The sequence below is a fragment of the Syngnathus typhle genome, linkage group LG3, assembly GCF_033458585.1.
Source record: "Syngnathus typhle isolate RoL2023-S1 ecotype Sweden linkage group LG3, RoL_Styp_1.0, whole genome shotgun sequence".
Lineage (NCBI taxonomy): Eukaryota > Metazoa > Chordata > Actinopteri > Syngnathiformes > Syngnathidae > Syngnathus > Syngnathus typhle.
The window spans coordinates 12,487,735-12,513,678 of NC_083740.1; the positions used below are offsets into that span (position 1 = coordinate 12,487,735).

At 39.7% G+C, this 25,944-nt stretch overlaps 3 protein-coding genes and 1 long non-coding RNA gene across 5 annotated transcripts; 1 reads left to right on the forward strand and 3 right to left on the reverse strand.

Moving 5' to 3' along the window:
• Positions 1-1,660: 1,660 nt before the first annotated feature.
• On the reverse strand, positions 1,661-8,790 carry pycr1b (pyrroline-5-carboxylate reductase 1b). 2 transcript variants are annotated; one of them, XM_061275004.1, is made up of 9 exons: positions 8,678-8,790; positions 8,117-8,203; positions 7,458-7,528; positions 5,973-6,152; positions 5,762-5,869; positions 5,128-5,241; positions 3,970-4,062; positions 3,696-3,859; positions 1,661-2,532 (listed from the first exon to the last, which is right to left on the reverse strand). In XM_061275004.1, exons 2-9 carry the CDS (start codon positions 8,181-8,183, stop codon positions 2,352-2,354), a joined length of 978 nt encoding a protein of 325 aa, XP_061130988.1. In that variant the 5' UTR covers positions 8,184-8,203; positions 8,678-8,790; the 3' UTR covers positions 1,661-2,351. The 2 variants fall into 2 exon arrangements, with proteins under 2 accessions (XP_061130988.1, XP_061130987.1); XM_061275003.1 differs by having other exon boundaries at positions 8,620-8,780.
• A 2,448-nt stretch (positions 8,791-11,238) lies between these two features.
• Positions 11,239-16,956, reverse strand: LOC133151616 (myeloid-associated differentiation marker-like protein 2). The gene is made up of 2 exons (XM_061274792.1): positions 16,261-16,956; positions 11,239-15,619 (listed from the first exon to the last, which is right to left on the reverse strand). Exons 1-2 carry the CDS (start codon positions 16,539-16,541, stop codon positions 14,971-14,973), a joined length of 930 nt encoding a protein of 309 aa, XP_061130776.1. The 5' UTR covers positions 16,542-16,956; the 3' UTR covers positions 11,239-14,970.
• On the forward strand, positions 16,378-21,467 carry LOC133151617 (uncharacterized). Its single transcript, XR_009713941.1, has 3 exons — positions 16,378-16,517; positions 20,510-20,578; positions 20,656-21,467. It is a non-coding gene; the product is annotated as an uncharacterized LOC133151617 (long non-coding RNA).
• On the reverse strand, positions 18,412-25,238 carry aspscr1 (ASPSCR1 tether for SLC2A4, UBX domain containing). Its single transcript, XM_061274791.1, has 17 exons — positions 25,127-25,238; positions 24,866-24,921; positions 24,434-24,548; positions 23,894-23,994; positions 23,235-23,292; positions 23,093-23,166; positions 22,450-22,996; positions 21,724-21,783; positions 21,501-21,640; positions 21,195-21,276; positions 21,050-21,116; positions 20,700-20,762; positions 20,312-20,364; positions 19,737-19,788; positions 19,572-19,641; positions 19,041-19,231; positions 18,412-18,700 (listed from the first exon to the last, which is right to left on the reverse strand). Exons 1-17 carry the CDS (start codon positions 25,214-25,216, stop codon positions 18,690-18,692), a joined length of 1,830 nt encoding a protein of 609 aa, XP_061130775.1. The 5' UTR covers positions 25,217-25,238; the 3' UTR covers positions 18,412-18,689.
• Between the last annotated feature and the right edge of the window lie 706 nt (positions 25,239-25,944).

Here is a 25,944-nt window from a genome sequence, read left to right on the forward strand (position 1 = left end):
GAACTGATCTAAGGAACGAGCACACACACACAGTTTTGTGGTGGAAAGTCTCACACACATATACACCCACTCTCTCTCTCTCTCTCTCTCTCTCTCTCTCTCTCTCTCTCTCTCTCTCTCTCTCTCTCTCTCACCCACTCTCTCTCACTCTCTCTCTCTCACTCTCTCTCACTCTCTCATGTAAGAAACTATTTATCCCATAGCAATAACCCTTGCATGATGACACAAGCAAAAATCATGCTGGCTTATTTTCCCAACATGTAGTTATGTATTTTGAGCAGCTTGAGTTACAATTACCAATAGTTGGGTTAAGCATTTTGACATCAGATTTGGAAGGGCTGAAGAGCTGAAACTCGTCAGAGAGCCACGGCAGCACTAAATTGTCACGGGCATGAATGTGTTTACTGTTGTTGGTTGTTTCTTGTGGTTATTTATGGGCCCTATTGTTCAAATACATTCATGGCATGTATTTGAAGGCGCTTCCTCTTTTTGTGTTGTTATTATTTCAAGTGACAGCTGCATCAAACTGATACTATATCAGCCTGGCTTTCACAGTACGTCAAACAAACACATGTTCAGAACACCTTTTAGCACACTGCTCGCAGTTGTTTATTTCAGTTTGTGTGATGTTCTCTAGGTTTGTTGGATGACTGCAAAAGGGCTCCGTTGAATTCAGTCATGTGGGTGTCTGGCATCCGCATTCCTTGATATGCAAACATGTTCTCGCAAAGGTCAGTGATGAAATTGATTGGATGCAGATGACAGGTAGCATCTGGCTTACCCGTGGATAGAAGGCACTTTCCAAACTGTGGTCTACACAAAACTAGTCGATTCTATCCATCAATTGTTATCTGCTGCTATACTGATGTGTTGAAATTTTAGTTTTTAAAGAAAGTCTTAGGTGCAAAACATTCACATAGCAATGTGAATCAATCAATGAAATAAATGTATCTGGAGAAGGGGTCACCAACTCCGGTCCTCAATGGTACAAATCCAGCCCGTTTTAGTTGCAGCCCTAATGGAACACACCCTTGAGGACCAGACTTGGTGACCCCTGATCCAGATACATTCATTTCATTTCATCTAATCTTAGCAGTAGTGGGACCCACTGAATAATCTTTTGATCATAAAAATGGGATTAACAAAATACTGGACCATGACACTTTAACACAACAATAATGACAATGAAGTACAAATACTGTCTTGAGTAAAATTTCCAGACGGACTTTGAGTATTTTTCAGAATTTCTAAACAGAAATCAGCACTATCTACTGTTAGTTTTATTTCTTTTTTCAACCTTCACGATTGCCCACATGACAAAAAAGAAGCAGATTCTGGTTCATTTCTTCTTATCTTGGGTATTCATAGTGTTGAAAAAAATAAAACAGAGACAGCATCATTCAATTATTTATGCATAAACCTAATATTAACTATAGATGCATGTGACAAATGCCAAATATGACGAGACAAAGTTGAGCTCCATAGAAATGCGCAAATGGTAGAATTCAAGAAAATGCCAACATCTGCAGACCAGGGTGTATCCTCAGCCATCACTAGGGGACAATAAAGCCGGAGATGCTTACTGTTGTTGTCACAGCATGACAACACAGCATGAACAATAGCACAACCAACATACAAAGTGAATGGAAGCCAAACAACCTTTTTGCTTCAATTTGTTTAATGTTGCATGAAATGGGAACACCAAACCAGAAGTGGTTGCCATTAGAAAATTTGGTTTAATTTAAAACGATTGGGACATTTGGAAATACACAATCACAACAGGGATGGATTATACTGACAGAACGAACAGGACCATGTGATACGTCGGACACTTGTGAGAAAAAAGGTTACCAATGCCTTCATAGTTGTAGAATAATCAGTCTTCAATGTCCACAAAGATGTGACATATAATATTACTACTACTACTACTAATAATAATAATAAAAGGCTGTTCAGACCCTAAGCAGGTAAAAATCCTCCATAAATCAATTTCCAAAACCATAATTAACAACCCATTCCCAAATGCTATCGACTGATTATTGCACAGACAAAAGATATGGTGCCTTTGAACGGACAAAATATACTTTGCCCTCACTCATCTATGTGGATGTGCACGAGACAATACAAGTGCAGCACAACATAGATGCATACGTGTCTATGAGAAACACTAAGTACAAAATAGTAGAATGAAATAAATAATTTGGTAACAGAAATATTGATCATTGGTGTGGCCATTCCAGACACCCGAGTCAGCCGAGCATGGTGCATGGCTGAGAAGGTATACAAGAGACATGGCCATCTGTAGATTGGTAATGTAAAATGAGTTGGTTTGTCTTTTTGTGTCTTTACTATTAGTTCTTTTTCTTGACTCCAGAGCTGCGATTATTGTTGAACAGGTTGAGCCCTGATCTTCCGTTGCCATTGCCCACTCCACTGCCTGCGACTCCGGGCTGCTGAAGCACTTTGTCCAGCGTGGTCTTCTTAATGGCTGCTGGAGAGATGCGCTCTTGATCCGCCAGAAACTGTAATTCTCTGGAGGAAGGAAAAAGAAGCTCGGGCTCAAACTCTAGTCAAACTATGAAGTTATTAAAATCTGAGAGTGTCTAGTGAAAGCTCCTGACATAGATTCATTTTGTCTGGGCAGTCATTTTGCTGTTATGAGTGAGCAAGACAAAAGCTGTTGTGTGTGTTTTTTAAGACTGATTGATATTACAGATGGCCACATCATCAGAAGTACATTTTACATTTTATCCATCAATCTATTCATCCATTGTTATGAGGGGAAAATCCTGCCACCGATGGAGCAAATCCATAAGTAGATCTATAGATGCAAAAAGAGATGCGCTAAAGCGCTACTATTCAACTGCAAGACGCTTTAGCTCTTAAATGAAGCTCTTCACCTCACTTGAACTTGGCTACTTAGCACCGAAAAGCCATTAGATAGTGTTAAAGTACTAGATTACTTAAATAGTGCTGAAAATAGATTGAGAACAAATCTATGACACTACACTCTCTACAACAACTAAAATTCAGCTTCTTCGCTCACTCTGAAGGAATTATTTGACATTGTGTCAGCTCCAGATTGAAAATGTCTTTTTTTTTTTTTAAATCCTTTTAGAAAATAAGATACATTTCAGTAGGCCTGTTTTGTTAAGCATGGATTTCTGTTATCGTTGGTGCAGATGGAACTGCTCGGCCACAATTGTGCATCATTTTGGTCTAATAATTGCTATAATAACAAAATACCTTAAGTGAATTCAATGTACTGTTTGGTTTATTGCATGACTCATGGGTCGAAGACCTCAGAGATTTCAGGACGATGATGTGACCAAAGTTGCTGCTTTATAACATTAAGATTTGTCACGTCAGGGCTTGGAGTGAGGGCAGACTCTGATGTTACAAGCTGGTGCTGGTCTTTTACCATTTTAATCACCGACATACCATATAATACCAACTAGATCAATGCAGTGTGTGAGGTGCCTTTTTTTTTAACTTCATGAAAGAAGCGGGTTCAAGGATTCTGGCCAACCGTGACGATAAGTTGTGAGTATGTGTGCGTATTATTTCTACTCACGTACATCGTTAACAAAGTTAAAGTATGCCTATCATACCAAAAGAAATACTGGCAGGATTACATCAAAAACAAAACATAGCAGACATCCATTTTGTAAGCGATACGACTCCAATCACGTTACCTTGTCCTAATACAAGAGGCCTCCACCGCATTGATCAGAAGACTGCGGAAGCCCCCACTCTCCATGACGTGGAGGGCATGAATGGTGGCGCCACCTGGTGAGCACACATTGTCCTTGAGTTGGCCTGGGTGCTGCTCAGAGTCCAGCAGCATCTTAGCTGCTCCCTGCAGTAGAAAACAAAATAGGGAGGACTTACAGATTGCCAGTGGACATAATTCTTCGTATGTGGGTGGTGGGCATAAAAGCAACACACAAACGGCTGAACGCCACTGACCAATAGAGCCTGAGCTCCTAGTCTGACAGCAAGTCTCCTGGGTAGCCCCATCTTCACTCCTCCATCTGCTAGTGCATCCAGCGCTGTGAATGCCTGTTTAGACACAAACATCCCTTCAGAAGATCATCACATTATTAGTCAGAAAAAAAATAATAATAATAATCATTTGCAGCCTATTGTGCTACATGTTCACCAGGGGGGTGTCTTGCATTTACATTTGTGCATCTGGGATTTGTCATTACATTCTGCAGTAGTCACATGCTACAAGTAGATTTCTGATGCGACATGCACATGGTCAAAGAGGCAGTGTGACAATTATTGGTGGAATTTGTAAACATGGAATGAGCCCTTGCAAGTGCAACTAAAAATCCACCATAAATACATTTACACAGCCAAAAAAAATAGATGACTAAAGCTGTGTGAAAGGGAATTTCATGGCTTACTGCGTTCCAATGGGGCAATTAATTAATAAGCCATTTTATTCTAAGAGGTGAAGTTACCCTCTCTCTTTTCAATTAAGTGGAAGCTTTCTGCCAGCTGTAGAAAAACTACATTTACCAATACTGATGCAAGTTAAAGATCGGGTAAATGAAACAATCAGTTGTAGTAACTAGTAACAAAAAGAAGAAGAAAAAAGGGGAAATGTACAAATTGCAGACTATGTGGACCAAAATGGCCACAAATATCATGAAAGGAGAAGAAGAATAGAAACTGGCTTTAGGGTTAAATAGGGTGCGTGTGTGTGAGGGGGGGGGGGGGGGGGGGACATAATATGAAGAAATGGTGACACACAAATGTTACTGCGCTTAATTTTACTCAGTCTTTCAGACACCCAAAAACAAAGTAAAGGCCCTGTGCAAAATATGCCAACTTCCTGTTTCGTCATTTTTACCATAGCAGAGTTTTGCTGACTAAAACTGCTGTGCGAGACAAACAACAAAGCAGCTGGCAAAGAAGAAATGGATGTGCGACTGTGAATATCAGGTGGAGTGGCAAACAACACAACCGCTCTTACTTACTGCAGGGAAAGCTATATTCGTAATATGGAGGGAGGTAAATGCTCTTCCAATCACACAAACACCCGCTAGTACTATGAAGACCTGCAAAATTCCTAGAATATTTATTTTCCAAATTGGTAAGGCCTAGCAAGTTACTTACATAGGCAGGTCCACTTCCGCTTAAGCCGGTGACAGCGTCAATGAGGTCCTCCTCTACTTCAGTACAGAAGCCTACACTGGCCATCAGCTGCTCCAGCAACTTCCCATCCTCCAACTGCCGGGAACAACACAACACTAGTAACTTCAGTGTCAACAAAAACGAAGAAGATTGTGTCACAAATAGCCAACTAATCATTCCAATGTGGGAGAATACTAGAAAAAAGTCACGCAAGCCAAATTCTATACAGGAAGTTCAATGTGAACCCCAGACCTCAGAGCTGTGAGGCCAATTTGCTAAATAAACCGACTTCGATCGGCTGCTTACAGATTTTACACAATCAAATCTTTGCATTTTAAATCTACATCTTATGACAGAAACACATTCTGAAAAAAATGTCACTTTAAAAATATATAAGCAATTTTACACTACCCATGCACAGTGATGCCTGAGAAAAGATTTACATTGTACGTACCAAAACAGTATTTTTTATTTTTTTTTAAACTATCAAATGATTTATTTTTATTTATTTTTAAAGAACTATACATCAACTAAAGGTACAAGAATGAATAGGATCAAAGATTTCAATGAAGCTCAGTGTGTCTGCATCCTTTTTTTTTTTTTTTTTTAATATTACCTCTGCATGAGTGCCAGTCGCATATACTGTAGCTCCTTCTCGCACTACTACTGGAGTGTTGGTCATACACCTCATGACTTTAGGGGCTGCGCGGTACTGAAGCAGTTTCTAAAAATGGTCACAGGTAAGTTCAAAGAGGGTCTAATCAATAACAATAAAAAGAACAAAGATGAGTATGTATGATATGTCCAAAATAAGAGGGAAACCCGACCTTTTCAATGGAGCTGATGGTGACACCTGCGGCACAAGAGACGATCAGATGGCGGTCTTCGATGTCTGGCCCAATTTCATCCAAAACAAATGGGATAATATGTGGCTTGACAGCCAAAAAGAGCACATCGCTCTTGCTGACCGTCTCTTTATTACTCGTTGTCAGGCTCACTCCCATTTTCTACAAAATAAAATGGAACAAATGTAGGTAGCGCACCAAACAGCATGTGCGGCAGCATCGGGACAGGCATATGATTGGTGCAAGGTGGTAAAGGGGGAAAAATATTTTTTTGAAACATGAGTGGTTTTTTTCCCCTCCTTTTGAGTTTTGTTGGGAACAGGAGCACTCGACATGTCTTGAACGCACAGAGAAAGCTGCGGCGCTAAAGAACTAAGATGCCTTTACTCAACTGGACATGCAAGAAGGGAGATTCTGATTTTCTTCTAAACAACTGTCCATTTTCTGAACTTTTGCAGCACTCAGAATCCATTTCTAGCAGCCCGCACAGGAGATGAGTTAGAGAGCCCTACTCTCATCTTTTTGTCAAATGACCTTGTAAATTTTGTGAAATTCAAGTCTTGCATTTCTATTCTGCTGCAACCATTACCTTACTCAGTAAGTAAATGTCCAAGGTGCAATGCAGTAAGGCTTACTGCATTGCACCATGGATACATTCAAACCATGAATAAGCATCTCTCTTATGTTTTTATCAGGTCTGTAGTATTATTATTTTTTCCCCTCCTTTATTTTCACAAGTCTTGTGACTTACGGGGCTAACCTGAGACTTCAGGTGTTGGATTGTGTGCCATACTGTATTCCGCAGAAATGTGTGTTGGTATGACAAAAGCCCTTGAAAACTCAACTAAGTATAGGTACATAGTAAAATAACAATATAATAGCAATAAACGATAAATAAAATACTAGCTGTTCCTTGAGTGCTTAGGGCAGTGTGGTGCCATGCACACACTGATAAGAGTAGAAGGAGAAAGATGCAGCTGTTCATTTTATAAATTGTTTTTCCCAGACAGGGTTAGTATATGTACCTGATTATTGTCATGTTACCGATGCGTTACAGTATCTGTTTCTGCAGGGTTACTATGTTATTTTAAGGAATACCACTCAGTCGATTTTAGCATTAAAACTGGAATTGGTTTTAAAATGAAGTACGTTTTGTATTTAAATATACAATGTGTGTAATTCTTTTTAGTTTGCGTTCATGTCAACAGTGAACTGCAACTGGGTTGTCATTCAACAGTTAAACCACACTGGAGGAGGGCAGAATCACAGAACGTCACATGCTTGCTGCACAAGGGTACTTTCACAATGTTGCACACACCCCACAAACCGCTATTGGCCACATGAATTGTTATTCTTTGATTAGAATGTTTTCAAGATTAAGAGAAGCCAAAATCACAATTAATTTTTGATTAATTGCACAGGGCTGAGCGCTAACCATTTCTGCTATATTTTAGAAGTTAAATTCACCCTGAGGCCAGTCACGGTGGGCAGGTCAGTGTCTGGGGAGCTGGCTGTGATCCTATGTGCAGCAATCACACCTGGAAAAAAAGTGAAAATTATTGTAGACATTTTAACACTTTAAAAAAAAAAAAATCATTAAAAAGTGCCGTACGAATAGCAGCGACTAGTTTTTCTTTCCCCCCCATTTTGGTCAAATTTCAAATTGTATGACAATTAGATCAGAGATTTCCAACTACCGTAAAAAATCATCCTGTGAGCCACAGGAAAGTATCCAATTTCATCAAATTAGTGAAACACATAACATACAGTACATTCATCTATATCTGTGATGTGCAGAATAATTAAAATGCTATTCCACTAGATGGCTGAGGTACAAAATTAACCGGTTGCCATTCATACAACAGGAGGAAAAAAAATTAAATCAGCTAGTGTGTTATACTAAACAGGCCCAGCATTGGTACATTGGTAATATGGTGGTTTTCCATGGGGTCTTTCAAAAATAAAGTGCCTTGGGCTCATTACTGGTTGGGAAATAGTGCACTTTAAATATTGCATTAATTTAAATGTGAGAAGTACCACTCCAACTGTTATGTGCAAAATTGCACTTAATGAAATGCAAGCACAATACATTTTTTCTTAAGCATGAATTTAACAAAAATTTTCACCTGCAGCTGTGAAACCTTTGACCAGTGCATGAGCCAACTGGCCTGCTCCTATAAATCCAACACTCATTTTATCAGGGCTTCTGTGCTCTGGGAGGGAAAAGAATGAAACGTTTGTTATTGTGCATGCCTAAAAGAACACCAAAAACAATATAATCAAATGTATGCACATTAGGATCGTTTTATGAAAGTCTTGTTTTGGCAAAAATGGGTCGCTAACAAACTGCAAGTCCCCCAGTAGGAAAACGAAACTTTCCGAGCCCACAACCTCTCGGCATTGAGGAGTAGCATAACATGAAATATATTTCTGTACATCACAAACAGTGTAATAAATCATATATTCACTGATATTCAAGCTCACTGATATTGATGCTGATTCAAAAGATGGTGATGCGCCATGCTAATTGTGACAGCCTGTCCTCTGCTAGAAAGCTAGTAAAGAGTTAGCAAGCCAGTAAGTCTAAACAAGAAACACGACAAATATGCTCTTAAATAAAGATTTTTACCTTTGGTTGGATAAATAACTGTCGACACGTCACTGACAGCTGCCTAAGTGACACGTACCTTAGGGGGCCGGAGGAAAAGAAAAGATATGGACTTTTTGTGTCAACGTGGCTTGGCGCTCGCACTAGCCCAGTGGTCCGCAATCGTTACTCAGACAAAGCTGACCAATTATATTAGGAAGAGAGGAGCAGCAACCAATAGAAACGCATGTGGGCGGGATTTTGTATTACGTCACAGCCAGTTTCATCATCTGTGGAGTGAAATGACCGAGGAGTCAAAAAGTATATTTATTCTGAGATGTAGAAAATGATGACCTCATTTGTTTCTTGCAAAGCATACTTGACAAACTATTAAATCTAACATAAAGCTTTAAGTGTCTGGAGTTACCACGCAATAATCTTTGCAAATATTACAAATATTTAATTACTATGCAAGTATAGCCTGCATTTTTAATGTATTCTAAATATTCTTAATTCCCTAATGACATTTTTACTCACAAAATTTGAAAACAGATATCGATACTTTATATTGGTTGGTTTGGACAATCATTTTTCCTACTACTGAATTGTCCATGTAAGTGGTAGGTCATTAGTAGGTCAATTCGGCACGCACACACCTAGAACAACTATGCTTTACTTTTACTTCCATTTCTGTCCACTTGTAGAACTAGAACACACTTGTGGAACACTCAAACCAGTGCAGAAGTAGAGTTTACTTATTACTACACTCTTAAAACTGCTGGGTTAAAAATTGGAGTGACCTAATCAGTTGGGTCGATTTGACCTAAATTTGTGTTGTTTTGAAAACAAAAAAAACAAATTCACCACCAAACCAGGTGTCATATAACAGTTTTTTCTATTTTTACTTTTGTCCGTTTCCCAACTTGTAATTTCTAGCTTTAATTTAAAAGGTTGAATCTGTACAGTAGCTCTGTACTTCTACTTCTACATGAATACTTTTTTGTTAGAACTTGAATGAACGTGTCAGAACTTCTACTTAAGCAGAGTGAATAATTGTAACATTTTTGAGTCACAAATAGCGTTGTATAAATATATATTATTGCTGTTTGACCTTGAAATGGCTCAGTTTTTTCAGTGACTTTCAAAGCAGTATGTCAGTGAGTTGTCAGGAGCGTGTCACAGCCTTACTTTATTTGTGCAACATCCATTGCTCAACATTAAAAGCCACAGCCACACCCTACCTGTTCTGAAACATTCCACCTTGTGCTGGCGTGACGGAATAATAATGTTCACTTAATTCCAAGCTATTAAATTGTTCATAACACCGCGTGTGTCGGCATTACTTTAATAAAACATGTTCAACTCACATGACAGAAAAATAAAGTTATAGTCATGAAAGAAAATAAATAGATAAACATACAATTAAAAAAAATAATAATAATAAAATAAATAAATAAATAAATATATGCATAATGGTATGAGAGTTTTGGCAACACTGCTAGAGGGCATTATGGTCCCACTAGTGGAGTACAGGCGGCCGCTACTGGGCGACATATTTGCCTACTAGCCCTCGTAATGTTACCAGTGAAGCGCAGTGGTTTACTTGTAGGATTTCATACTGCACTCATAGACAAAATTAGCAGTAATGTATGGGAATATTTGGTTGGCAAATGAACATTAAAGTGTCACTCCGGAGATCCCACATTGAGGTCTCGATGGGAAAAGGGAGAAATATTGTAAAGTTTGATCAATGTCTGATGTTCCCATTTTTTTGTATCTAATCTTGTATTTGCCAAAATAATCCCCCTCGCTATACCATTTGATGCACGGCGCCATGTTGGGAACATACTATGGCGTCATGTAATTGACTCTTTCACCCACTTGCTATTAGAGTGATACCTAGATTGCTTAGCTAAGATTTTTTTTTTTTTATCACTAGGTGACCTTAATAAGCTGCCATATGAGAAAATGAACAAAAAAAGCACACTCCCAGCCAGGCATGCTGCCAGGCAAGCTTGTCGCCTCTACTGCCACCAGCATCCGCTTCCTCATTCGGCTTGAGATGTCCCGAAAATCCACACGACCCGGGCAGTAGACAACACCTAATTCTAATGAATCAGAATCATTAATTTTGCAGTGTCAATATTGACGGAATGAATGGCTAGTTTTCGCCCCCATCATTGATCGAAAATGTGATTTTTCTCCAAGTATTCTGCCTTCCCAATCATATTAAGTTAATTGAAGACTCCAAATCATCCATCGGTATAAATGAATGTTTTACTATTTCTATTTTAATTCAGGATCATCCAGTTCTCAGGTGGTAAACTATTTTCTCCAGCAACTGTCAGTTTGATGTTTCAATCTGAACTCTGCCCATTTGAATGAGACAGGTCCACTCTTGTGTGTGAAGTCTGCTCTGCCTGGCCGTCTCACATCTATTTTTATACCATGCTTCTGGAAAGGAATGCAATCTGAAGGATTTTCTTACCGCTCATTTCTATATATAAAGCACAAGGCACATCAGCTGTTACGATCCTTTTCGTCTTCACAAAAAGACACTTGTGTTTTTGTATCCACATGAAATGGACAGCGTTTTAGTTCTAGTTTTCAAATGCTTGATTTTCAGATGTGTTTGTCGAATTGGATGCTTTGGATGACACTGATTAACAAGCATAAGGGAAAGGTGTTTTAGAATAGTCACAGCAGTGACAGTACATGCAGAGTAAGTCAACTAACCAGGTTCCTTTTCAATTTACACAGTCACACTCAATTTTACACGGGAAATGTGTTATTTGTCATGCTGTGCAACTCAACGTGTGAACACTTAATATACCATCTCATGTGGCTTTGGAGGAACTTTTTTCCATTTGGCCGATGTCTTGTTTTTACTTCTCTTCAATTTTGTCTTATTTAATAGAAAAGCTATATTTCTATCTGTGGCTGTCGGGGATTCAGAACACAGTCAGTCCACTTGCATTAATAGCATGGGCTGCTTTCTCAAATCCTTCAAGTTCATATTTTTCTTTTCCTTAAGCAGTTAGAGTCCCAAATGAAATCTTTGCACATACCAAGTATGAAATTAGAAAAGTATTTCCAGGTTTACTTGACTTTGTATTTAATTACAGTCTTTATGAAAGGCTTCGCCTGGCTGATTTCAATTAAGTCATTTTTGGCTTTAGGCCATTTGGGTTTGAAGTATTCCTTTGATAGGTGGGATTGTGATATTGACAGGTTTAAAAAAAAAATCCAACTTGGTGTAAAATGGGATCACACTTTCCAATATAACTGCACGGATCCAATTAAAATGTCAAGGTGCAAACAAGAAGCTTGATATCTGAGAACAACCCTTTGAAATGGCTCGTTACAGAGTTCATACAAAAGTCTTTACTCCCGATGCTTGGAATGAAGTTTTTGTTTGTATCAATGAAATGGCACTGTTATAGCAGCAATATATAGCAGTGTGCTTTTTTTCTTTATTTCAATTTAGAAAAAAAATCTAATTCAATTATAAATAAAAAAAAATGAAAAATACAAATCCAACACAACAACTTGTATTCCACTTGTCAAGTACAAGACAAGATGGTGTGCACATGAGAAAACACAAAAAAATTTTACCTCTGTGTCCACAGTACAAATGAATGTCTGATGATATTCATGGTTGTCCAACTAGCATGTAATGAATGAAAATCATTTTAAAAACAAAACATTCAATGCAGAGTAGTTTTGAGAACATATGAGAGATGGGGCATGCTAAGGAAAAAATATATTTGATGAAAAGTTATAAAAAGCCCAAATCATCCATCTGTCATCCCGTCTGTTCGTTTGTCCGTCCGTCCATCAGTCCATCTATTATCCCGTCTGTTCCCTGTCCTCTGGGATTAAAGATGAGCTGACACCACTAACTGCTTTATGGGTATATGGCCTTCAGAGGAAATTCTGGAAATTGAAATGGCCGATTTTGGTGTGGGGGGTATCCATACCTGTGCGGAACAGCAAGTCATATTTCAAAATACTATATATTAATCGTAGATATTACTTCTAATTTGTCCATTGGTACATCTGTCAGAATACCATCCGTGTTTTTCTTATTTTTCTGCACATTCAACCTCAGCTCAAATTTCCAGTTTAGCATTTGGCAGAAATCTACTGCATTCCCATTGGAGATGTTATGATGGACAACCTGTCACAGCGAATCTGTGTCAAAGGGTTTCATCGAGTGCCATGTGTGTGTTTAAACACAGCTATGTTTACGATGAGTCTGGAGGGAGTGGGAAAGTCAAAGGAGTTAGTAAATGGAGATCTGAAGATAGGTTGCATTCATGTACATATGGAACATTAATTTGGCTATGTTCTCACGGACATGTTTCATATTCTCAATATCATTAATGCTTGAGGCCGTATTTTCACACCCAGCACCAGTCTAGTGCAAATCTCAGTCTGTGTGCATGAGTAAAATTGTATTTCTTCTGGAAAATTTCAAAGATAACATTTTGACTTTTCAATGGGTTCTAATGGGAATGTAGACAATAAGTATATTTAGTTACATTGGCAGGGGGGCAGGGAATGTGAATGTTACATTATATTATTGTTATTCTTATTATACTATTAGTATGAGAATAGAGAATCTCCATAACACAATCCTCAGTGCACTTGGATATTTTAGTACTCTTGAGAATATTGCTCCAACAGTTGCCGGCACTGACTCCAGTTACCTGACCATAAAATGAAAATGTTCCTACTTAGAATGAGGCAACAAGGCATTGTATTGCTGTCAATGGGCGGTGTTTCTGATTTTTATTTCAAGGTGTCTCTCTCCATTGCTCTGATTCTCCATCTCCTAATCAAGTCAGTTCAGATGTATCCACAAGTGATGCAAGAGTTGCCTCTAATGAGAAATATCCCTGTGGGATTTATCAGAAGAAAGTCTCTTGCGGAACAGGCACGCCTTCAAGCTCAACATTTTTAGCATTACCAATTTAATGTTGGGGTGTGAAGAAAAAAAAAAAACTTTTGAAACCCTCTCTCAATGATATGCACACTATTTTTGTTAGTAGTTGCCAAAATAATGGCACGATTCAAATGTGCACAAATATGATTTCTCAAATCTGAGACAGATAAAGTACAACTTTTTTATATAGCGCATTAAAAATGGACGGAAAAGGAGTTTGCCTAACATTGCCTAACAGGGGAGGTCATTCCAGAGAGAAAGACCGCTAACAGAAATGGCTCCATCCCCGCTCGGCAAAAGTCATTCCGGAACGAATAGAGAAGATTTACTTTTCTTTTCTGAAATGGCTTCTCAAAGTCCTGACCACAACCCTTTTAATCATAGTATGTGGGTTATGTTTAAATGTCAAATGCATTTGAGGGAACTAATCAATTGAAATGAACTCGATCCTCTGCCCAAACAAGTGGTCGAATATCAAGTCAAAACAATGGCACAAGCTTCAAAGAGAAGCTGCTTAAATTGCTCAGGGACATTAAATCAATTATTAGTGAGAGACTAGGAGTGTATCTATTTTTTTTATTTTGCCTGGATACATAATTTTGACTCTGAGAACACAGAATAAATTCAAGCTTGTTCACCCAATTTTGTTTTTTAAAAGTAATTGAAGATGGTCTTTATCATTAGACTGATTAAAAAAAAAGAATAATTAAAAGTCCAGACATGACATACCTGGTAATGAATGTATGTAAATCTCGTGCGCGCCAAGCCGCCAACGACTTAAAAAGTATAATAAAACAGGTACATAGTGCTGCCGGGTTCATGTGTACTTTGAAAGTGTGTGCAAACATACGGTATTTGTGTTGCCCTGCCCATGTTTGAATTGTCTAATCATAAATGTTGTGTGTTTTAACTTTACCATTTTTATGGGGCACATTCACAGTCATCTACTTTTAGTGTGACTGTTTCACAAGTGCAGAAAAGCCACGTGTTTATTATTGGTAATATCATTTCTATCATCTGGTGTGAGTTTTTCAGATAACAGCAGATACCATAGATATCACAGCTCTGCTATTTATATTACAAACTTGTATGTATTATTTTGCAAAGGATAAAAAAAGAAAATAAGTGTTGGACCACGTGACCGCCCAATTCAAAGCTGATTTGACAGCACAGAGCAAGCGGCTGTTTGGGCGAGGCAGTCTAGTCAGCCTAATCCCCTCAGAGGTCAAGAAGGGTCAGTTCAAAGATGTGTGGATGGGGTGTGGTTTTGAGCGCATGTGTCGATTACATTCCAAGTTCACATTCCTGAGAGCATCCAGATTGAACAGTATAGAATAGTAAATCGTCATCAATGTTGTCAAAATGTCCCTTGCGATATGCATGGCAGGATGTCTTGTGATGATACAAAAAAACATTCAGCTGCCTGACAAAATTAAAAGTCTGTGTTATGGCCTACGTGAGGCCAAATGTGAAGGGGCAAATCGTATCCTCTGCGAGTAGACCAGGTCCGCCACATAGAGCGCCAAGTTGACAACGGAGAAAACGGCCACCACCACTTTGCTGTCCCAGGGACACTTCCCTTGAGGACACGAGGACGGTCGCCAGGGTGAGCCGTATTTGGCGTCGAAGCAGAACACGGGCCACACCACCGATGCGCTGAGGTAGAGCAGCACCTCCAGCAAGGTGCACACCACCACGAAGCGATCGAAGGACATACAGCGCACCGTTTTGGTACGCCCGCACAGCGTCATGATGACCACCAGTGTAGTCAGGGCAAAGCAGAAAGCGTAGACGGCAACGCAGTAGATGGTGGCGGCGTAGAGGGAGTACTGACTCCCGTTGGCCAGAGCGCCAAAGATAATGCAGGCCACAAAGCCTTGGACTACTTTGAGGAGGCCCGAGACCGTGGCCATGTAGCCTACTACGGCTTGTCCCGGTCTGGCTCGGCACAGGGCCACCTCGACCCCGTAGGCCAGAGTCCCCAGGATGGAGCAGACAGTGACCGCAATGCGGAAATTGCGGACGTCGCAGCCAGCGTAGGGGCACTCGGATCGGACAAAGAAGAGCGGGTAGACCACAGAGGCCGTCACATACCTGCAAATAAACACAAGGAGATATAGACATAACATAAACATATATCCACAAGGTCATTTTATATTTGTATTGAATGAGTGCCTTTTTTTTCATGCTTTTAAAAAACTTCAGTCAGAAAGCGTAGACGGTAACACAACTGGCAAAAGCTCTGCACAAAATCGACACTTTGCCTCCAGCATATTCTTTCCCTAAAGCCTGAGCAAAAGCAAAGTCAACTGTTAGCGAGCGATAATATTCTTGGCCTCTAGCAAATACTTATGTTGATGTTTTTAAATACTTTACCTCCAATATATTATGTGTACTTATCATAAGAACTGGGAATTGTTTGTTTTTGCTTCAGGGAATGCAGGCGATGTCACCAACATATCAGTGGATAAACAGAATGAATTGGACTGGGACATTTCTGCCGCACTCAGTCTCCATTTATTTGAATTACTCTTGGAGGACAAGCACGGTAGAGTTTGTTCATTCTGTTGTTATATTCAACATATTCCAAAATAAAAGTAGAAAACTGGTTTGCCGAGTTTTTTTTTTTTTGAATACATGCCATAACATTTGTCTGCACTAATTATCTTATTAAACTTTTAAGGTGTTTCATATATTGGTAATGACTAATTTTTTGCAATGTAGAGGTGACTTACACAAGTGTGGCAAAGGCAGCACATGTGACGGTGAGGTTGTCCCAAGAAATTGGCAAGCAGCTGTAGAGACGTGTGGCATCCAAGAAGAAGATCACCACCGACATGGCAAAGCAGAAGCACCATACGGCCATGCAGAACACACCGTGGGAACCGCTGTAGCCCGCAGTGTGGATCACCATGGCGATGACGGCACAACCCATCGCCAGCTGGCAAAGGCGGGTAGCGCCGAGAGGTGAGAGGAGCGCCCTCGTGTTCAGGTATGGGCCACCTGGTAAATCCATCACTAGGTGGTTGAAATGAATAGCCTACAAAGTGAATCTGAAGGCCACGCTGTTCTTTAGAATCACGTCTGCCTCAAGGCAGGCTTCACTCTGAATTAAATGTTTCCGTCGGGCTCTTTATGAAGGTAAATCACCCAGGAGTCATTATCGTGGTGAAGTGTCGTGCCCTGTTGTCTCTGCTGACTATTCCAAACTTCTTCTGATCAGCGCATGGAGAGTAAAAAATGTCTACAATCCTCACAGTTGTTAGGCCCTTTGTCTGGTGTAGAAGAAAGTTCTGAGTAATAACAGCTTCTCATTCGTTTCAATAAAAAAGATAGTCAAGAACAAAATGTGATCCTCACGCACTAACACAGTGTGCCGTGTGGATGGTATGCTGGGGCTCAGTGGCACCGGAATGGAAGTTATTTAGAGTTGGGAAGGGTCTCAAGTCAACCTAATGAATGTGAGGGGTGTGTTCATGGGGATTGCCAGCCATGTGAGAGCCTAATACTGTAAATGTTACATGACTGAACCCTGAAAGAATATCGCTAATTAAACCATCGTTTGGATACTTTTGATTCTGAACATTAATTTTTGTTTTGCACGTTTTTAGAAACAAATTCAACCTAACTGAAGTGGCATACCTGTGAACATTGTCGTTCATCCAGGTCAATTCACTCCCATTGCAAGTGAGTTTGGTCCAGTCCTAACCAAGCCTTGTTGATGAAGCTTGCTCAGATGAGAAGCAAAACATCTCAACTAAGACAACCACAAGTACAATTGCAATTGATTCAATGCCCCGAGAATTTCCCCACCCCTGGGGATCAATAAATATACAATCAATCAATCAATCAATACTTAAATATTTCCTTGCCTGCATTTTCAGTGACTTCTGACCTGAAATGCAATTTACACTCAAATATGTAGGGCAATTGTGAATATGTCATCATGTCATTTCACAGTCTAACGGCCATCTGAGAGAAAGCATAACAATGCGATCCATGATGAAAATGAGTTTGACATCCCTGCACTAAGAAGTACACACCTCATTAATTCTTCAAGAATTTCTGCACAATTCAGGTCTTTCTGGCATGGAAATTCAAAAGCTAGGACTCTGAAGTCATTAGTTTTCTTTTCCCTTACATACATACCTTACAGACATATATCGTATATAGAACAAGTTTCTGCTTTTACTGCTGTCAAATAATCTCAAGCAAGTAAACAGATTTTTTTTTTGACATAATCATGTTATGTGGTGGTAAACCAGGGTAAATTGGTATACTCATATCATGTGCACAATCAGAACTCAAAGCAAATGTCATTTTGTCAGAAGATGGAACGTTTCTGAAGGAGTGTTGTCTCCTCAAGCGATCAAGAGAACTCTGGTCTGATTGTTCTCAGCTCTCTGTCCCCACCTGGAGGTGTTTTACAGACTTGTGAAGCACAACGTCCAGTAATTGTTGCATAATTTTAAAGCAAGAAATATGTAAAAGGCAATGGTAACACCATAAATTATTTGTAACAAGACTGAATTGTGCAAATTCAACTGCCTCCCTATAAAGCCTTCTGATCACCAGGGGTAATAAAGTTTGCAGTGTCGTGCTGCAGTTGTCTGCATTCTTCATTTCCTAAGGAAGAATGATGTTGGACTTCCATAAAAAAAGAACTTTAAGATGTTTCTTGTTAGTCATTCAAGCTAAAGATTATCCACTTATGCGGGTTCTATAACTAAGACATGGCCTTACATCCTAACAGAAACAATTGTCTTGTCAGTAAATTAAAAATGTATGCCTGTACTGATTTACAATTTGTGAGCGAACACAACAATGATCAGCATGCAAAGCAAAGTCAATAAAATGTAGTAATTTAAAAAAGAAATTAACACATATTGCACTGTTCAAACAGCATATTTAATTCTTAAACTGTGTTGAATAAAACACATCCAGCAGTCTTTCTTCACACATCAACCAGAATGAAATCACATCAGTTTTCTTAGCAAATATGGACTCTTCACTCCTACAGTCAGTACCTCACACAGTTCAAAGTGACGGGCATCTTCCAAGTTGAATTTAAGTGCACAGCAGTCACAAAGCTGAGGTCCAAGTGCATATATTGGCTATGCAAGGCAGTGTGTGTCACACATCTGGCTTGGTTGCACTCACAGTCTCATTTCTTACCTGTAAGGAAAACAGACAATCAAAATTAAAACATAGCAGTTTTTTAAGATAAAAAAATAAGCACAAAACTTTCACAATTAATGTGAATCACAACAGTTGGAAATGTGATATTAATTTATCCATATATGTATGTTTGTGTGTACAACTTAGCGTTCTGTTATTCAAATAAACATTCAATAGACAAACAAAAATGACCTGGGAACTTCTGTCAATAGCCTATAAAGTGAGCAGCTGCTTGTCCAAGTTATCTAGTCAGCATAATGTCTGGGATCAAACGCCAAAATTCAAAGCAGGGGGGGAATAATGTGTGCGTGTGTTCTCTGTTGGGTCCCATCCTCACCTGGAAGCTTGAGCCACTTGGGCACATTGCCCAGGTTGGATCTGCCAGGCTTAGCGGCCTGGGTGTGAGTTGACGGTTGATTTTCATCGTTCTGCGTGGACGCTTTAGTGTCAGCAGTTGGCTCTGCAGGAGGCAGCGGTTCTTTATCGGGCGAAGGCTTGGGGGAATGTTTTGGCGACTGGAGCATACAGCTGGGATGTCGGAGGTTGGTTAGAGATGAGGGACAAGTAGGAAAAAGAAGGTTGACAAGAAAAGTCTTTAGAATGTTGTACTTTTGCTTTTTAAAGAAAAAAAAATCGATAGAGTGAGACTACAATGATAAGTTATAACAATGTAAGTCTTATCTAACAGCGTAAATTAGTGAGTACAGCCAGGGCCGCCTTTACCGACTCATTGGCCCTGGGACTATGCTGAATTAAGATCTTGCAAGAAGTCACGTATGGTGGATAAACTGTGTTTGGAACTTCAGACATCCACTTACAAGACAGTAGTTTCGCGAAATAAACTCCACACATCTATCGATCAACGCACCTGGCAATCGATTCATTTGCTTGCAAAGCCGAGACCGAGGATTCGAGGAGTTCCCTCTTTAAGTAGAATTCTGTTAACACATACAAACAGACAAGTGATAAAGAACAATGGCACAATGGGATCTACTTCAAATGAAGCTTAAAAAGGAAATAAAACATCAGAAACCTGTCTTCGTGTCAGAGCCAAGGTAAACCAGGGCACCGGGAAACAGGTCAGCCTAGGGAGAACACATTAGGATGCAAGACAGCAATCTACACGATGCTTGGCACTCAGGTATCCACCAGGTACACAACACATTTGACTATCACAACAAATCAAACAATTACTAGTACCTTAGTGCTAAATTTCTGCTGACTATACTGTATTGCTATACGTATGCATTTTCTATAGCATTTTGAGCAAGAGGTGGCTACCACCCCGGATGGCTGTTCACACTCGCATTCACATAAATGGACAATTTTATGGATTCCTTTTAAGCATCCACACTCAATTCAGTTCAATTATACTTCAGACAGCCTAAAAAATAATGGCTCTATGCAGCACATATTTCAGGCATCATTCTTTGTTGCTATAAATGAGTCAAAAGTGATTGTTGTTTTACCTTAATCACATTTTATAAATTTGATCCAGTACTTTCCTGCATGAGTATTAGAATGATTCTGACAATGTAATGGATTGAATCCAGTCCTTCAAAGAAACGGTTGTGCTCCCTAAACTATCAACAGTGTGATGCGGCTTACCTGGAAAAGTGTGACAGCAGGATCATCCAGAATTTTTTTGGGGGGAGTGATAACTGGAAAAGAAATGAAATCAACTTGAGCTATTCGAAGTTGCCAAAATGTACACTGGTCGACTCTTTACCTGATTAAACGTATTCTAATTTATATGTTTAAATGTATTCTAATTTATATTTATTCCTATTATTATTTGCTGAGCAGGTCTCTGCAGTGTATGGATGACAATGAAAAAAAGAAAGGCCCAATATTTCCAAGCCAAATGTGGAAAAGGTAAGATACTATTGGATTGACTGGATTAAGCAAACACTCTTGATTATGAACAACGTTTTCAAAACAAATGCCAACAGGAAATGGTGGGTGTGAAGGAAACATCTGACTGCACGTCACTTACAGAGGTAGAAACTGAGCAGCGGATCCTCCAAGTGGCTCCTTACAAAATCCGTTAAAGCCCCAACTAGAAAAAAAAAAAGAGAGCATGCTTTTGTTTTGTGTTTATGTTTTGCAAAGGTGCTGAATTATTTGGGAAATTCATCAAAGTGTTCCGTGCGCAGAATGCAGCCTTTGCGATTTGAAAATTGCATTCTACTACATTTCTATGTTAGTTTGATTTTGATGAATTGTTCAGCTATATATTAGACTGGAATTCGTCTCTAATTTGTTGTTGCTGTTGTGAACAATTATTAAGTCACAAGTAGCTTTAATATTACCGGCTGACATGAAAAACTTGGGACACACACAAACCTGTTTCGAGGGGCCTGAAGAAGCCCTGTAAAACATGTCGATCTGGAAACTGGATCCTCAGCACAACCTGGAGAAACAGTACGAGTGGTCATATATGTTGGCATGTGCCTCACAGCGGGAATCAGCATGTATCAGGTGTACACACTTTGGGGTATCTGTCCAACTTCTCCTTCATCTGTGTTTCTCGAAGCGCTTGAGTCATTAGCGGTGCCTCCTCCAACAATTTCCTGTAGAGAAAAGGGATAAAGAACAACGAGTTATGATTTGATGAGTAGAATAAATACAAAGGTTGATTCTAACTTTGCTTAGTGTATTGTGTCAAAGAGGTACGAGACTAGTTCAAAAGTCAACACTTGCTGTCAGTTCATCAATAATGTACCTTGAGATAAAAAAGATAAAAATAACATTGTATGATTGATATTCTGTTTCACCATCCCTTTGAGCGACTAACCTCTCACTCTTTAGCTGGGCAAAACGCTTGCGTACATCATCCACAGTCACTTCAAAGAACTCATCTGGCAGCTCCGCATCCTCTTCAGAGCGATGGGACACGCGCTCCAGGTGGTAGATGAGAGGCTCTCTCTCCACTGGCTGCCATAAAAGAGAGTAAAAAAACCAAGATGAAGACATGAGAAATTCCCAATAAGTAGCATTTAAAGACTGCGAGTATTTACCGCCAAGAACTTTCCTGCTCCATCCATAGTCTCATCTGACTTTTCGGCAGTGGCTTGAGGCTGCAGAAGAAGAATTTCTCATTAGAAAATGTTAACTTGAGGCAAAATCGATTGCTCAGCGTGAAACGTTCGTGGGGAAGCGTGAAAAGAAAGACGATGGTTCCCCGGGTGCAACCTTGCCTTATCGAGAAGTGCTGACACAGCAGCCAACCAAGAAGTAAACAGGGAATCATTTCCCATTTGGAAGCTGAGCAGGGAGCAGTTTGAAAGCCTCACATTTATTCGCACCGCTACCATTTTCCTCATGCAGTCGTTGACAGTAAAGTGCGCCACTCATCAGAAATCACTCTGCAGCCCCCTCCCCTAGACTATTGGAGGTGATTTATGACATCACAGGTATGCCGCTCTCGAGTTACATTGTTTAATTCGAGGAGTGTCGCTATTTTGGCAAATGCCCGCTTGACAGCGCCTCAACACGACATTTTGATGGTGCTGCATGGAAAGTGAACAGGCCTTTATCATCTCCTCCATGCTAGTTGCAAGTCCTTTCATTTTATATCTGTTTGCCCCATATTATAAATAGCTGAAGGTGTACCCACAAAATTTACGGAAAAAGAGATAAAGGAACAACTTGCATCTCTAAAAAAAGCGCTCACAACTCAAGGCACTACTGTATATGCAAGAAAATAAAAATTAATAGTGTATTCATTTTCACGCATCACATACCTTGGCGGTAGAATGATGAGAAGGCTTTGCTTTCTTGGCTTTAGGCGATTCTACAGCAGACGCTGACAGTGATGAAGATGATAGCGATGAGGAGAGCGTGCGGCCAACTGCACTTCCTCCTGGACCACCAAGGCGCTGACCCCCTCCAGAAAAAGGAATGAATGGCACCATGGGATCAGAAGACGATGATGATGATGACTGAGAGTTCAGCCCTGATGGCCCTGCCTCCTCACTATCCGTCTCTGACATTCCTCTTACTACAGGAGGAACCTTTGGTTGATTTGTAGCCTGCAATGTTTGCTGTTGAACAGGAGGTGTACTAGTGGAAGAAACAGGAGTGAGCACCGGGGTGGTTTTGAGTGACTGAGCAGGTTTAGGCTTTATAGTCGTCTCTTCTGATACTGAGTTTTGAGAATGAGAAGGAATGGAGTCAAACTGAGACGTTGAGCTTTGGGGGCATTTTTTGACAGGAGGGGGCACTGGCACAACAGTGACTTCAGCTGTCTCCATGCAATCTTCTGGTGCTTTGTCCTTTTTCTGTAAAAACCTGTCAAGAGCAAATTATAAACACAACACGATTAAACAACTGGGATCTGATGGTTATGAATCTGAAATCACAGGTCAACCTAACAGGGAAGTTTACCTGACAATGGCACTTCCTCCAGTAAGGCCTAAAGACTTCAGAGTAGCCTTCTTGAGGGCCTCTTCGCCACACACCTACACACACATGCTGGGTGTCAAACCTACAGACAGAATTTTGCTGTCTTCCCAGATACATTTCATACCTCATCTCTCATGTAAACACACACAGGAGTGGACCCAGACTCGGTCAGCTCTGACACACTGCGGAAAGAAAGAAATATTTGAGGCAGGGTTCATTGCGGTGATTATCCACATTGTAATTGAGAAAACAGCGAGAAAAAATATTTTGTTAAATAGGACACTGCATCCGTGAAGTAAAGTGTGTTCATTGTCACGTGTTAAAAATAATGGAACCATAAATGTTTTATCAGTGTTTGTTTTCAGACAAGCAGGTGAATTGATGTTCTGTTTATTATGATGATTATAATATTATTTTTTTCTCTCTCATTGTTTTGACGATACATTTTGTGCTGGCAGTTTTTCTTTTTTTCTTGTTTTACTTATGTATAATTTGCAAGTTCATAATAAATCAAACCAAAACTGCCAGTTAAGAAGGACATTTTAAAAGAGGCAAATTTTCTTGAAAAAGAATGAGAATGTGGAATGATGTATTTTACTAGAGATGAGTGTTAGATGGATGCTGGAACTGTTGGACAAAAGCTGTGTGAGGGAGAGGGGGCTTGTTTTGTGTGACCTCAATGTACAACTAAAGACACAGGTCAAACTGTTTTAAGTAGAGTTGAGGACCAGCAGCAAAAAAAAAAACCAAAACACACGCAGTATTAAGTAGCCCGACACCCACCTGATCTGAGGAAAATGTGTCAGGAGTTCCCAAAGAGTCTTGTCACAAGAAAAGGCACCCTGGAGACGAGAGCCATCCTCCATCTGCAGCGCAATCCGCACCTGGAAGATATAGAAGGTAAGAATAAGTAGACATATTGACCCAGTTTTCTTATGAAATAGCACGTTATTAATGGGGTTGGATGGAAAAAGTGAGAATGTTAGTTCAACAAGCTAGCTGTGCCAAAGGGTTACAAAAACACACAAAAATCAACACCTAATATTCAATTAAAAAAGCAAAGATTAATTCAACAATATACTCAAATTAGATATTTACAGTAGAGCAACTGAGACTCACGAAATGTGTATACATATTTCCAGATAATATCTGCATTAGTGGATGTTTTTCACCTAGAACTATGAAGAGGGCTTCCACTTCATACGTTCCTGACCAGCATTAAAAGACAACCCATTTAAAACGTTTTTTTTTTCTCTCTAAAGATGGGATGCGCTCACCCAAGAGAAATAAGCCAACTCGCGCCCGCACAATTTTGTAACTTACCTGACTATCAGCTACGATTTGTTTCCTTGTACTTGGCACCACTTCTAGCTTGGCATTGTTGGGCAGGTTGGCAAATCTCCACTGCAGTGTCAGGTCAAGAACAGTCCTTTGGAACCTGCCAAAGAAAAAGCCCAGTGGTGTTCATAGAATTGTATTTTAAAAGCATATCCACCAATTGTCTTAAATACAATTCATGGGCAAATAGAATTTTCCCTTATGATGTGCCCTAACTGTAAATAGGAAATATCAACATTTGGTTTGTTGGCATCAACGCAAAAGACCATCTGCTGTGTATATATACAGAAAATATCCCGAGTGACAACTACATGAAGGAAACCATGATAACTAGTATCCATCCATCAATCAATCCATCCATCCATCCATTTGCTGTTGATTTCTAAATCTCAATAAGTAACTCACACTACTACTTACTTCAAACCGTGATTATCAGGATCGAATCCATGCTTCTTGCAGACCTCCTCCAACACCTACAAGAGAGACAACTGAAACTTAAGACACTCAACCTTACGTGATGCGACAGCAAAAGAAAACCCAGAAACACAAATATGATCTGTCACTGCTGCGCCGGCTACAGTTAGCCAAACAAGCTAACCAAAACAAAATTGTTTATACCAATACTGAAACAAACCGCCCCAAACAGTAGAGGCGAAAACTTGTTTAAATGAGCATTACCTGTAATAACGGTGTATTTGGAGACACTTTAACTGTCTGTCTTCTTCCATTTGGAGCTAGGACCGTCACGGATAGACCACTCGCTGCCATTGCGTTTTGTGACGTCACATGATTATTTTGAACAAGCTTTATTGATAAGCAAAACACACGCAGTACGATACTCGGTCTCAAAAATAAATTATTGGTGTCGTTTGAGATGGTGATTAAAAACATTAAATCATGCTGCGTCACATTGGCGTGAGGATTCTATATCATGACGCTTTTCAGCCATTTTTGTTATGCTTTTATATTCAATCACTTATGTGGTTGAGTTCCCCTGCCAGTGTTTTATTCTGTCGATACCTGCCTTTATATACAGCATGCACTGTTAACTTACTTTGCTTCATTTTTACGGGCATCAAAATCAAAATGTGAGAATATTCCCCATAGAAAGTATTACATTCGTTTCAACATGCATTTATCACCAATGCATTTATAATGGGTGTCAAATGTGCATTTTCACTAATTGCAGGTTGACCTGATGAAAAAGTTGCAAGCTTTACTTTATTACACTGTAACTATGCACCTTCACCAGAGAAGATTAATGACTGCTTCCTTTGCTCACCAGTGCAAGCAAAATCCAGCATCCAGTCTGGCTGAGCTGCTGGAGTCCAAAGGCTGTACTCTGCGTTGCAGGTCTGAGACTGCACTGACTGATTGAAATCAAGGTCCTGTGTTTTTTATAAGAAGAAGGAAAAAAAAAGACATTTGAACAGAGATGGGTACAAAGTGTATTTGTTTTATATCCACTACAAGTCAAAAACATTTATGTGTAATAG

Bases quoted from the DNA above. Each gene is read 5' to 3' on its own strand.
- LOC133151616 (XM_061274792.1), bottom strand. From the start codon at position 16,541: ATGGATTTACCAGGTGGCCCATACCTGAACACGAGGGCGCTCCTCTCA. The intron at 15,620-16,260 runs GTAAGTCACCTC...GTTTATTTGCAG, and splicing joins GCTGCCTTTGCCACACTTGT to GTATGTGACGGCCTCTGTGG.
- aspscr1 (XM_061274791.1), bottom strand. From the start codon at position 25,216: ATGGCAGCGAGTGGTCTATCCGTGACGGTCCTAGCTCCAAATGGAAGA. The intron at 22,997-23,092 runs GTAAACTTCCCT...TGCTCTTGACAG, and splicing joins GGAGGAAGTGCCATTGTCAG to GTTTTTACAGAAAAAGGACA. The intron at 20,763-21,049 runs GTTTGTGTGTGT...TTTTTTTTCTAG, and splicing joins CTTCAGGCCCCTCGAAACAG to TTGGGGCTTTAACGGATTTT.
- pycr1b (XM_061275004.1), bottom strand. From the start codon at position 8,183: ATGAGTGTTGGATTTATAGGAGCAGGCCAGTTGGCTCATGCACTGGTC. The intron at 6,153-7,457 runs GTGAATTTAACT...TTTATTTTGTAG, and splicing joins CCACCGTGACTGGCCTCAGG to AAAATGGGAGTGAGCCTGAC. The intron at 2,533-3,695 runs GTAACGTGATTG...TCCTTCCTCCAG, and splicing joins GCCTCTTGTATTAGGACAAG to AGAATTACAGTTTCTGGCGG.